The 12,178-nt window shown below is 48.5% G+C and overlaps 1 protein-coding gene across 4 annotated transcripts in view; it reads left to right on the top strand.

The window, feature by feature from the left end:
- The window catches only part of LOC119275999 (NAD(P)-specific glutamate dehydrogenase-like), an 18,399-nt gene extending 14,855 nt beyond the window's left edge, over positions 1–3,544 (top strand). Inside the window, exons 10-15 of one of the 4 annotated variants that reach the window (XM_037556942.1) lie at positions 1,660–1,750; positions 1,858–2,015; positions 2,096–2,187; positions 2,620–2,700; positions 2,993–3,066; positions 3,148–3,544. In XM_037556942.1, coding sequence (XP_037412839.1) covers positions 1,660–1,750; positions 1,858–2,015; positions 2,096–2,187; positions 2,620–2,700; positions 2,993–3,066; positions 3,148–3,223 — 572 coding nt within the window. In that variant the 3' untranslated portion in view covers positions 3,224–3,544. Of the gene's footprint in view, positions 1–1,659; positions 1,751–1,857; positions 2,016–2,095; positions 2,188–2,619; positions 2,701–2,992; positions 3,067–3,147 lie in introns of those variants that run through there. The other 3 variants (XM_037556943.1, XR_005136165.1, XR_005136166.1) reach the window with 3 other exon arrangements.
- Positions 3,545–12,178: the final 8,634 nt, after the last annotated feature.

Below are 12,178 nucleotides of genomic sequence, written 5' to 3' on the forward strand. Positions count from 1 at the left end.
TCCCTAAGCGGCTGCTGGCGGCGCAGGTGGCGCCGCGAGCGCTGGCGTCGGCCACTGGGGCCAGGGCGGCGTGGAAGCGGCCGACGATGGTAGCGTCGGGTAGCCCCCGGCGATGGCCGCGGGGACGGAGTAGGCCGGCCACTGCGGGCCCTGGGCGGCTGCTGGCGGCGCGGGTGGCGCCGCGAGCGCTGGCGTCGGCCACTGTGGCCAAGGCGGCGTCGGAGCCGCCGGTGAGGGTAGCGCCGGGTAACCCCCGGTGATGGCCGCGGGGACGGAGTACCATGGTAGCGCCGGCTGTCCCGCGGTTACGGCCGGATGGAGCTGCGGGGGCGGCCCATACGGGCTAGCCAAATAGAGGCGGATGCCCTGGACCGCGACGACCAAGTCGTTGAGCACGCCGGCCATGGCCTCCGGCGTAAACTGCTGCGGCACGGGGGGAGGCGACGGCGGCGCGTGTTGGACGGGGGTGGCGGCAGGCCGTGGGCCGGCGCGGTGCCGGGTGCAGGGAAGATCGGCGCCGAGAGCGACGCCGTGGCGCCCGCCGAGAGCGAGGCCGTGACGCCCGGCGATGAAGCGGCGGCGGTGGTGGAGTTGACGGGCAGCGGCGGTGGTGGCGGTGGTGGCGGAATTGGAGGCGGCGAAGACATGGTCGAAACCCGGGTATCTGATACCAAATTGGTAGGACTAGGGTTCCTACCGACTCTGCTCCTTAGGTTGTAGGGGCAGGACAGCGAGGGTTGGGGCTGAGGGTGGCGGCTCCGGCGCGTTGGCGCCGTCGCGAGGGAGGAGAAGAGCGGCGGCGGCTAGGGCAAGGTGCGGCTAGGGTTTCCGGCTCCTCTGGAGCCGGGCAATATGATAGAACTATCTTTATTGCTTAATTCCAAAAAGAGTCTTACAACCTATATTTATAACCTAGATAACTTGCACAAGAATTAACCTAAGATAACTTGCATAAGAATTAACCTAAGATAACTTGTGGGCTAAGATTGCCCGGTGGGCCTCTACGGCCGTAACAAGAAGACATGGTCGAACCCGAGTCTCTGGATACCAAATTGGTAGAACCTAGAGGCCTACCGGGTCTGGGGCGTAGGTGGTATGGGAAGGAGGGAGGTGGGCGTGGGCTGGAGCGCGGCTGCCGGCGGCGAGGCGCCGTCCTTGCGTCGGCGGCGGCGGCGGCGAAGGCAAGTGCCGGCTAGGGTTTAGGGTTTCCGGCTCCTCTGGGAGCCGGGCAATAGAATAGTCTTATTGCTTGATCTCAAAAGTGTTTTACATCTAGTTAGTATTTATAACCTCAATACGAATAGCCTAAGATAACTTGTGGGCCAAGCCCCTAACTACTGCCCGGTGGGCCTCCTCCGGTTATAAGCTAAACCGGTCATAACACGGTTGATATCTGATTTCGAAGGGCGTCAACTGTAACTCTCGAGGGGCATATAGTTATACATTCTTACAGTAGTTTTTTGTGCTTTGCGTTGGTTTCTTCATGATAATGGATTTCAGGACTTTAAAGGTTGCTGTTGGTTTTGTTAAGGAAATATCTCTTACCAAACCAATGGTTGAACTCTGGAAACCTCCATCTTCATCAGAAGATTGTTGTTGTACATTTGCATTAGCAATATCAGTTCTGACCATGGAACTTGAGTGTCGCAATTCTTGCAGATTCAGAAGGCTATCTATTTGATGGAGACGGGTTTGATTATGTGAAATATACACTTATAAGGAATATTAAGGCACAACAAAGGAGCCTCAAGTCGGTATTTGCCTCTCATACTTTTTCCGAAAAGCATTTGCCTTTCCTGTAATTTTAGTTTATAAATGTTGAGCTTTTGAGATGCCACTTTCCATTTTACCAAACAGGGAATACTTGAAAACATTTCCACGTGCCAAATATATCAATGATGCTAAGCCATGGGGTGAGCAGTGTGATATTGCATTCCCTTGTGCATCACAAAATGAGATTGACCAGGGGGAGGCTCTTTCAATAATTAGCTCTGGTTGCCGTGTTCTTATAGAATGTATGATGTCTTGAATTGTGTCTTTTGATTGCCTTCTCAGTGTTTATCCTTTGCAGATTAATTGTGTTTGTTAATTGCAGGTTCAAACATGCCATGCACTGGTCAAGCAGTTGATATCCTAAGAAAGGCAAAAGTCCATGTTGCTCCAGCAAAGGCAACTGCTGCTGGTGGGGTAATTCACTGTTTTGTTTGTTCTTGCCAATCATTTTGTTTGTTCTTGCCATTCATAGAAGAATGAGGTGTGGTTCAGTACAGCCCACTTAGAAAAGTTTACAATTTTAAGGGAGATTAAAACTTAACTTTTATTCGTAAAGGATACTGTGGTCTATTTTTAAGTGTGTGTGCTCCAACCGTTAAAACTTAATTTTGGTCTACACCAGAATCTTGACTGATTCTCACGGGCTTTTCCAAAATTTTGGAGCTCAGCACTTTCCCAAGTATGGTTGATGTACTTTGCACTGAGCACGTATATTTGAAACACTACTTTAATGAAAACCACTTAAACGGATTCCGGTCTCATACATATGCTCCCGACAGTAAATCATTAGACTCACACTATTCCCCAACATGTTCATGTTTTTTGTTTCTCTTGAATAACAAACAGGTAGCAGTTGGTGAACTTGAACTGAATCCAGAGTTCAGCTTAATGCAGTGGTCAGTAGAGGATTTCGAGAACAAAATACAGGTATAAGCCGCTGCTTCTGCCCGTTACTGGCTACCCTTCCATTTTTCGATAAAGGGCGTATTTATTAACTCAAAATGTAGCATCAAGTGGATACAAAGCATGATGAGAAACACTCGGCCTCTGCATAACTAAGATCCACACAGCCAAATACTAACAAATTGACCCAAAAAACGACATATCGGCAACGTAGAGTCATATAAGATCGACACTATGCCTATGTCGAAGGAGGTGGCTACCCTTCCATATGTGGTAATATGAAGCCCTACTAAGTTTCTTCTTTTGGTTAAAACAGGAAGCAGTAAAGCAAACATATGACAGGTCGATGAAAGCTGCTCAAGAATATGGAATCCTGAAAGAGAACCCAGAGTTAGTTTCCTTGCGATATCTTGTCCATTTGCCTACACCGGGCTTTTCACTCTAGAAGCTGATCAAGTACTCTCTCTCCAGGTCTTTGGTGCATGGTGCAAACATATCGGCCTTCCTGAACATTGCACAAGCCATGACTGATCAAGGATGTGTGTAGTTAAGCGTTTTTGTTCTGTCGAGAAGCAGAATTTGACATCCCTGCAGGCTGCAGCCATGATCTCTGGTTGTACTGTGGTTGCTGCAGCCATTTGACGTTTATTCGTAGCCTTCCTCACAGATCACTGTTTTACGTTTATTGGTAGCCTCCCTCACAGATCAATTTTATGTTTAGGCCTTGTCAAAGCTTTCCTCTGGTATGAAGGAAAAGCTTAGATCTATTTAGAGTATAGAAGTGTTTCCTGTTGTAGATCCCCCATGTATTTATTCATTACTGCCAACATCAATGCTTGAAGAAGGAAATGTTCCTTTTTTGTGTGAATTCTGCTACCGAGCATCGAGGGTATTAGGTTTTGCTAAGACAATGCTTTTAGTAGTATATGTCTTATATGACAAGTCAAATGCATCGAGGATGGAGGAGATCAGCTCCTGGTGAAGCACGAGGAGACATAAATGGCGGTAGTACTTCGGCAATCTGTTCAATGGAGAGAATGAGGGCGCTACCATTGAGTCGATGATATTAGCAGGCGTTATAGTGGAAAATACGATGGAGAACTTGCTAACCCGCCTCTGGTATATTTTTTAAACATCAGTATAGACGCAAGTGCTCATACATACGTGTATACGCTCATTCCTATGAACCGCACACACGCACATCTTATCCATATAAGCACCTTCCAGAGATTGAGCTGGCATGTCATTTTTGAAATTTACGAAGTCATCGTAGACGCCTTGTCGTCGATGAAAACGTCTTCTTACATTGAAAGCGCATCGACGGAAATTCTAAAATAAATCCAGGAAAAATGCGAGCATCGGAATTTAAACCCTGGTGGGTTGGGATACCACTGTTCCTCTAACCATCCACTACTAGGGAAAAATTTAGTAGTAGCGCGAGTTATATGCTTATCAGTAGCGCGGGTGGCCGCGTTAGTAATACGACGCTACAGCTAATGCTTATCAGTAGCGCGGCCTGACTAGCGCTACTGCTAACAAGGGATAGCAGCAGCGTTTGTCTGAAACATGCGCTGCTGATAATAGCTGTGGCGCCCTTGTGCAAAGAGCGCTACTGCTAAGAGCACACTGCTGCTAATGCCATACCCCACGCTACCGTTATTAGTTTTTGAATTTTTTTTTCTACTCCACATTTTGTGGAGCTGAATTTTGTTTTGGGCTTTATACAATAATCTCTAGCATATCATACACATACAAATGTAATCATAGCATATATATAGCGATACAAGGTGGTCATCATAATCATCATCCAACAGAAAGTGGTCTCTCGTCATCATTTCGAAAATAGCGATACAAGTCTTGAATACTTGCAACTACATCGTCATCCATCTAAACAATAATATATGTGAGAAGAGCTATCACTATGAGTGAGAGCGGAACTATGCAATACATGAGGCGGCGGTTATGAGTCCTCTCTCGTGCTAGCGTGAACCTCAAGTAACTAGCTTCTGCTTCTTGTCTGCTTTTGAAGCCTTTATGGCTGGCGCCCGGGGCCCCATTCACTTGCGCCTAACACTCAGGCCACTCGACGTACACCCTCGGAACCTTCTCTTTGTACACGACATAGCACTGCTTCCTCGCCATCAAGAAGCTAGGTACCTGTTAGAGATGCATCTTCATCAAGAGAATGTACAATCATATGCAACAAAATATACTAGAGCAACACGAAAAAGAAAGGGTTAGCAACTAGATGCAACATATAGTACGCAAACTAATTAACTAGAGGTACGCAGGTCATCGTACCCAAACTAGCAAAGTAGCGTTACGCAAGTTCGGCAGGGACCATGGATATCACAAAGTTTCATCGCTACAGAAAGTATACAAGTTCAACCGACACATATCATCATCATCGGCATCGTAAATCACTAGAAGTTCCATCCTTCCATATCATCGAGGATGGACCCTAGCTTCTTGAACGGCCTGAGGTCATGACGTTGCATGCCTATGCGAGTTCGGACGTCGGCTCGCGATATAGGGCCGTGGTGGAACATCCTCTTCTCATCGACGACTTCTTTCATGATGATCGTGCAATGTCCCTTTGGACGCGAAAGAAGTGATCTCTAAGTTTATAATACGCTTCTCCATGAGATTCCACCCATTCTGTTTGTGATGCAAAGCTTTTGGTGATCCGTGCCAAACTCAATCATGAGATGGAGGATGTAGAATCCATCTTTCTTGCTTGGTTTTGGGACATGGATGCAGCAGAAGTTAGTTTTATGCGCGAAACCCATCTTCTTGTTCCTTTGTTTCCTGATCTGCACGTGGCCACCCCTAATGTTGAAGCCTTGGAGAGCATCATCTAGAATATTCATTATGTGGGTGTAGTACTTCTTCTCGTAGTTTCTGGTAGGGTCCAAATACACGGCGTGGAAGACTCGCGGGTAAAGAATGATAAGGACGGCGCGCCCGTTGCTGCAAGGAAAAAGACACCTATTATTCTCTATATGAGCGAGAAGGAATGATTGAAATGTACGAAAGGGTTGTCCGGAACTGACTTACTTTGGATGATAAGGCAGGAGGACAATTTCCTTGTCCTTATTGTGTACCATGAAGGTTTGGAGGTACTCCCTAGCAGTTTCACGCTCAAAGTCGCCAAGACTCAAGAAGGACTCGTGCATGTAGTACGGATCCGCCACACATATTTGCGAGACTTCTTCTCTCTTCATGACGGAGCTCATATGTAGTGCAAAAAGGCGGACGATTGTAAAATCGAGCCGCCTTGTCAGAAACATCTCGAAGATATGGTCAAACCACAGGAAGAACACCTTCGCGGGCCGTGTGTCAACATAGCACTTCCCCTCAGGCACACGAGCCGCATATGTCGGATATCCTGGATCCTTCAAGGCTAGTAGGCTTTTCTCAGTCGACAGCACATGTCGTGCAGTCTCCTGAGATCCCCTGATAGTGCCTCCAGCGGTTTCAGCGGTGTAAGTTGCTTCAGTCAACCAGGATGATCATGGCAGCTAGAGCATCGGCTCGCCCGTGACATGGAACATGGCCGCACCTTTGACGGGTACATCTTCAGAATCCACCGTCTGGCTGCTATGTGCTCTGGCTTGTTTGCAGGCAGCTGAGCTATCTTCCCTGGTCTCTTCCTCTCCTTTTTCTTGGGCACACCTTACAGACCCTTCCTTAACCCCTGCCCAGTGTTGCCAGGCTAAGCACTGTACGACCCCTAGCTAGTTGAGCTTGTGTTGAGTCGGCATCTTCAGGCGTGTCCTGTGAGGATTTTATGAAGAGAGACTTCTTGCAATCCCTGCTAGGACGTTCCTACCCACAGATCATCCATATCCTCGTCAGATGCTCATAGCCCGATTCATCATATGGCTGACTCATCATATCTAAGTCACCGTCATAGGCGCCTGTATTGAGGAAACACATTGGGTCCCCCGTCTCCTCCATATCATCATCCATTCTTTGTTCTACGGGGTTGATTACATCAGCCACTATTGGACCCCCTTCATCATGTCGTCCGCCGCTCTCACCCGGCACTACAGGAGCTGGTAATTGCGTAGGCGGGGTGGTGGTCTTCATACATGCTTGTTGATGTGTGGTTATTGGTGTGCTCTCTGCCGGCTCCAGACGAAGAAGATTCTTCGGCCATAGCAGCACCCAACCCTTGCAGCTTCCAATCCGTGGCGGGGTCTCGTCGTCCTCTCCCCCTAGCCATAATGGAGGAGGCAAATCCTCGTGCCCCGATTTCACACTGGACAAGTTAACCCTGAAGTGCCCAGCGGGCATCGGCTGGTTGTGGAACGTGGGTTGCAAGGGCTTCGTTATCACCCCCTTTCCCACGTCCACCTTCTGGCCTTTGATCAAGTAGAGTATGGTGCACGGGGTTTCATGGGCCTGCAAACACATGTCTGTGGCGTAGAACATCCGAAAGGCAATGAAAATGGAATATTCTAGATATATGTGTTGGTGCGACATGTAATTACCGTGAGGGCGTCGAGCTCAGCCAAAGACGAAGGCTCGCCTAGCACGCTAGAGACCAAGGACGGGCTGCTATGAGCGGGTGCGGGTGCGAGAGCAGGGCCGATTGCGTAAGCAGGTGATGGTGCGGTGGTGTTGTTTACCGAGTTGCTCCCGACGAAACTAGGCATGGGGAAATCATGTACCATCTTGTCTGGATTTTCCTTCATCCAGTTGATGATAGCCGGGACCAAGTTAGTAGCGAAATCATTTCTGCAGGCGTGGATAGCTGCATCTACTGCCTGGTGTAGCAAATCATGTTTCTCCTTGGCTGCTTTTTGCGCGTCCTCAGCTACTTTTTTCTCGACCGCAAGCTTCACCTTCTCATCGATGTCCGCCTGACTAAACTTCTTTTTCTGCTTCTTGGCCTCCGGGCCCTCATTGTAAAACACCTTCCACGTGGTGCCCTCTCTGGCGCCGTGCACACGTCCATATTGCGGCCGCTGGCCCAAAGGGAGTCCCTTAAGTTCGTTCAAGGCCCGGTTGAGAGGGGTGTCCCACTTGGGTCTCATCGGCGAAGTAGGGCTTTCAGCTGCAAGCTAGTGTTGCTTCTCCTGTAGAAGGAACGTGAACCATTTACGAATGTGTAGTCGACTTGATCAGGAGCTAAATGTAAGGTGGTAAAAGAATAATTACCAGTAATCTAATAAATCCCCTTGTGATCTCGTCCATGTAAAAAACCTTCTTTTTCTTATCCCACTTGTAGTGGGCCCTGATGAAGTCACGCTCCAAGGGGTTGGTGAACTTCACGAAGGGGTCTGGGAGACCCGCGGCTTCACGTTTTGGGTCCTCCTTATCCCATATGGGCCTTTTGCCAAGGTAGCCACGGCTTCCAAGGTGATGCTTCCCCGTGTTCCTTTGATGAAGGCTCTTGAATTTTGCAGCCTTAGCCTTGGCTGCCTCGGTAACACAAGTGTCCTTGAACTTTTCGAACTCCTCTTCCGTAAGTGTCAGATTTTCCTCCAGAATCTTGGACCGGGGTTCCTCAGCCTCAATAGCTCGTTTCACCCTCCCTTTCCAAGAGGCCAAATCATTGCGGAACATGCCCATGGCGTGATTGTTAATCTTTTTCATCTTTGGATCATCCCACGGTTGCTCTATGCTATCATCTCAGTCGGGGAACTTGAATCTCTTGTGCAACTTCGTCAGGAGCAACTGCCTAAAATGTTCTTTACTCCATAAGTCATCGTCGTTGATGCTCGCGCATTCCCGTAGGATGCATCCTACTTGGTTCCCATAGCACTTGTGAGGTTCTTCCGGCTCTAATGGCTCAAACTTGCCAGGTGCCATCTTTGTGATCACCAGTCGTCCGATGCCGAGTTTGTTACGTTTTCGTATCCTCTGCTTCTTATGCTTCTTCTCTCCGGTAGTGGCATGGGCGCCGATATCTACCCCGCCGGTACCTTCCCCGCTGGTCTCGGCGCTGCCATCGGTGCCGATGCCATCGGTGTCGATGTCGGCGTTAGTACCATCATCGAGGCCGACCTGCAAACCTTGACTGTGCTTAGCAGTCAAAAAGTTAAGGTACTCTTGTTCACCCTCATAATCCATCTCGTCTGCATCTTGGTCAGAAGGCCCTGTTTCTTCGTTTTTCGACATGTTTCCTATGCTTAAGTCTCCTCATTTAATTCTAAAACTATAAAAAAATATGAGAAGTGACATAAAAAAATATCTATGTTTGCCGGAATGCCGTTCCCAGCAACTCCCGGCACTCGATATGCCTACTTTCTAGCACAAGTCATGCCAAAATTCACAAAAAATTTCGGCATGACCTTTACTAAAAAGTGGACATATTGAGCGCTTGAAATTCACCGGAACGGAAATGAATCAACATTCCAGCGAAACATAGGCCACTCGGATCATTTGCCCTGCACATCACATGTCCAAATGACATGTCCAAATCACATGTCCACATATAACATGTCCACTTCAAATTTGCATATAAAAGGAAGAAAAATATAGAACTTGAAGAAAAATGCAAGAAGCCATGTTTTTTTTAAATATAGAACTAATCTGTCCACTTCAAATTCGGTTTTTTAAATAGCAACAATTGCTTTAACTAAAGAATTTAAATAGCCACAATTGCTTTAACTAATCTGTCCTAGGTTTCATACTAATTCTAGTTAACTAACTACCACTATAAAATTTAAATAAACAATTGCTTTAACTAAAAAATGCAAGAAACCTATATAATCAATTCTGTTTTTTCTTACACTAAAAATAGCCTAGGGTTCATACTATTTCATACTAATTAACACTAAATAGCAGAGAAGAGGGGAGAGGAGAGGGCTTACAGAGTGCGGAGAGAGAGATATGGGGTCGGGGGAGACAGCGCAGCAGCGAGGCAAGGAAGGGTCGGGGGAGACGGGGGCGAGCGCCGGGGTCGGGGGCGAGCGCCAGGACAGGGGCGAGCACGGGGACGGGGGCGAGCGCCGGGACGGGGCTGAGTGCCGGGGTCGAGGGCTCCGGCGGCGACGACATGGGGGAAGAGAGAGTGGGATTTGGGGTAAGAGCAGAGGTGGGAAGAACCATAGAGGGTGAGGATTTGGGGGTTAAGTCGAGGTAGCAGTAGCGCATTCTGGAAAAACGTGCTATAGCTAAGTTAGCTATAGCACTTTTGCAAAGAACGCACTACTGCTATTACAGATAGCTATAGCGTTTTTGTCAGAAACCGCTACTGCTATTACAGATAGCGATAGCATTTTTCTGCAGAAAGCGCTACTGCTATAGCCAGTACCTATAGCAGTTTTCCTGTTTGTTTCTTCTATTTTCTTTTCCTTTATTTTCTCTCGCTTTTCTTTTATTTCCTTTTCCTTTTTTTCGAGAGCAGCGAACAAAGGGAAGGTGATACAATTTATATAACTAAGGCGATATATATTGCATCATTTGACGGTTAAGTATGTATACAAAATAGGAACATATATATTACATCATTTGACCAATGCATAATGGCCAAGTGTGTACACAAAATAGGAACATATATATTACATCATTTGACCGATAACGTACGGTTCCTCAGCGTTGACGTTTTTGTTTTCGAGTGAGCTTCTTTCCCTTCTTGTTCGTTGAAGAATAATTGAGCCCCTCATTGTGACTTTTCCTTTTCCATGGAGTACGATCTTTCTTAGGTAATGTAGTATTGATTCTTCTTTTGACATATACTTCATCGTCATCGTCATCTTCCTTCATTGGGTTGCCCTACTGGTCGCAGTCTTCCTCGTTGGCGACTCCATCCATTCCAATGATGTTCCTTTTGCCTCTCCTCACGACAACACAACTGGGATTGAACGGGTCGGCTATGAAGAAGCATTGTGTCACGTGCTTAGCGTGTACCCATGGCTCGTTTTTTGCGATAGCGTTCACGATAGCTTCCACCTCACGCGCTACTGCTAAGTGGGTCCCGCCATGTGGCCAGTTCCAAAAGTAGCAACAATTAGCAGTAGCGCGTCCTAAAAAGGCGCGCTATTACTATGACTTTATCAGCAGCGTGCTTATAAATACCGCGCTACTACTAAACCTAGGTTGGCGGGAACTGTCAGTCGATTTTAGTAGCAACATGGTTCCGCCCAGCCATGCTACTGCTAAGTTAGTAGCAGTATCGCCCGTTTTTCCCGCGCAGCTGCTAATTAGCAGTAGCGCCTCCCCCTGAACCGCGCTGCTGCTAAGATTCTGTGTATAAGGTTTTCCCTAGTAGTGATCCAACCATAGGTTGGTTCGCACCATCGGCTCATCATCAACAGCCGTCCACTATTCGTACCCCTGTACGTAAGATTTCTTGTATACACAGAACTTTGTTTGTTGTATTTCCCAACCTAGACCGTGTATGATACCCGCACCGACATCATCCCCCCTCAATCAATGCTAGCGTTGCACCTACCCCCTCCTTCTCCCCTTTACTCCTGCACCGGACGCGCACTCTCCTCCTCGCCCCTCACCTGTGCTGCTCCATCCAGCACTGTTGCAATCCCTATTCCCATCTCGATAATCCTCCTGGATCTCCATTGCTTCGATCTCCCTCTCACCTACATCTCTCGCCATGGCGTCTTCTGCTTCCCAGTTCCTGCCGGATCGGTCGCCGCACTCGAAGACATCGCTCCTCTCCCCCTCATCCGGTGCCCCAGATGCAACATGGGAGTGATTTAGTGGTTCATCTTCGAGACCCCCCTAAATCCCAGTCGTCATTTCTACAAGTGTCACTTCCGTCATGTAAGTTATTGGACATATGTAACGCCCCGGATCCGATGCGCCAGGTGTCTGCCAGTTATTCGCCGTTGTTGCCATGTCATTTGCTTGCGTATTGCATTTTATCATGTCATCATGTGCATTTCATTTTGCATACGTGTTCGTTTCATGCATCCGAGCTTTTTCCCCGTTGTCCGTTTTGCAATCCGGCGCTCCTATGCCCTCCGGCATTCCCCTTTCGTCTCTCGTTGTGAGTGGGTGTTAAACTTTCTCGGAATGGACCGAGGCTTGTCAAGTGGCCTTGGTATAGCACCGGTAGACCGCCTGTCAAGTTTCGTGCCATTTGGAGTTCGTTTGGTACCCCAACGGTTAACCGGGTAACCGTAAAAGCCTCCTTCTCTTTGCATCCCAACACCCTTCCAAAGTGGTCCAAAACCCATCTAACTCCCCTCCATGCTCTCGGTCGTTCGGTCACGATCGTGTGGGCGAAAACCGTGCTCCATTTGGACTCTCCTAGCTCCTTCTACCTATAAATAAGCCCCTCCCCCCGAAATTCGCGGATCCAATTCGCAGACGAAACCCTAAAAATCCTCCCTCTCGCCCGCCGGACATGTCCACCCCGCCGCCGGACGCGTCCACCGCCGCCACCCACCTCACCCCGGCCAATAGGACGTCGCCACCTCAGCTTCGCCGCCTCGCCCAATCAGCCGCCGCCACATCGCCTCCTCTCTCTCTCTCCATCGCAGGCCCGCGCTGGCCCGAGCCGCGCCGCCCGAACCCGCGCGAGCCC

The sequence above is a fragment of the Triticum dicoccoides genome, chromosome 3B (genome assembly GCF_002162155.2).
Source record: "Triticum dicoccoides isolate Atlit2015 ecotype Zavitan chromosome 3B, WEW_v2.0, whole genome shotgun sequence".
Lineage (NCBI taxonomy): Eukaryota > Viridiplantae > Streptophyta > Magnoliopsida > Poales > Poaceae > Triticum > Triticum dicoccoides.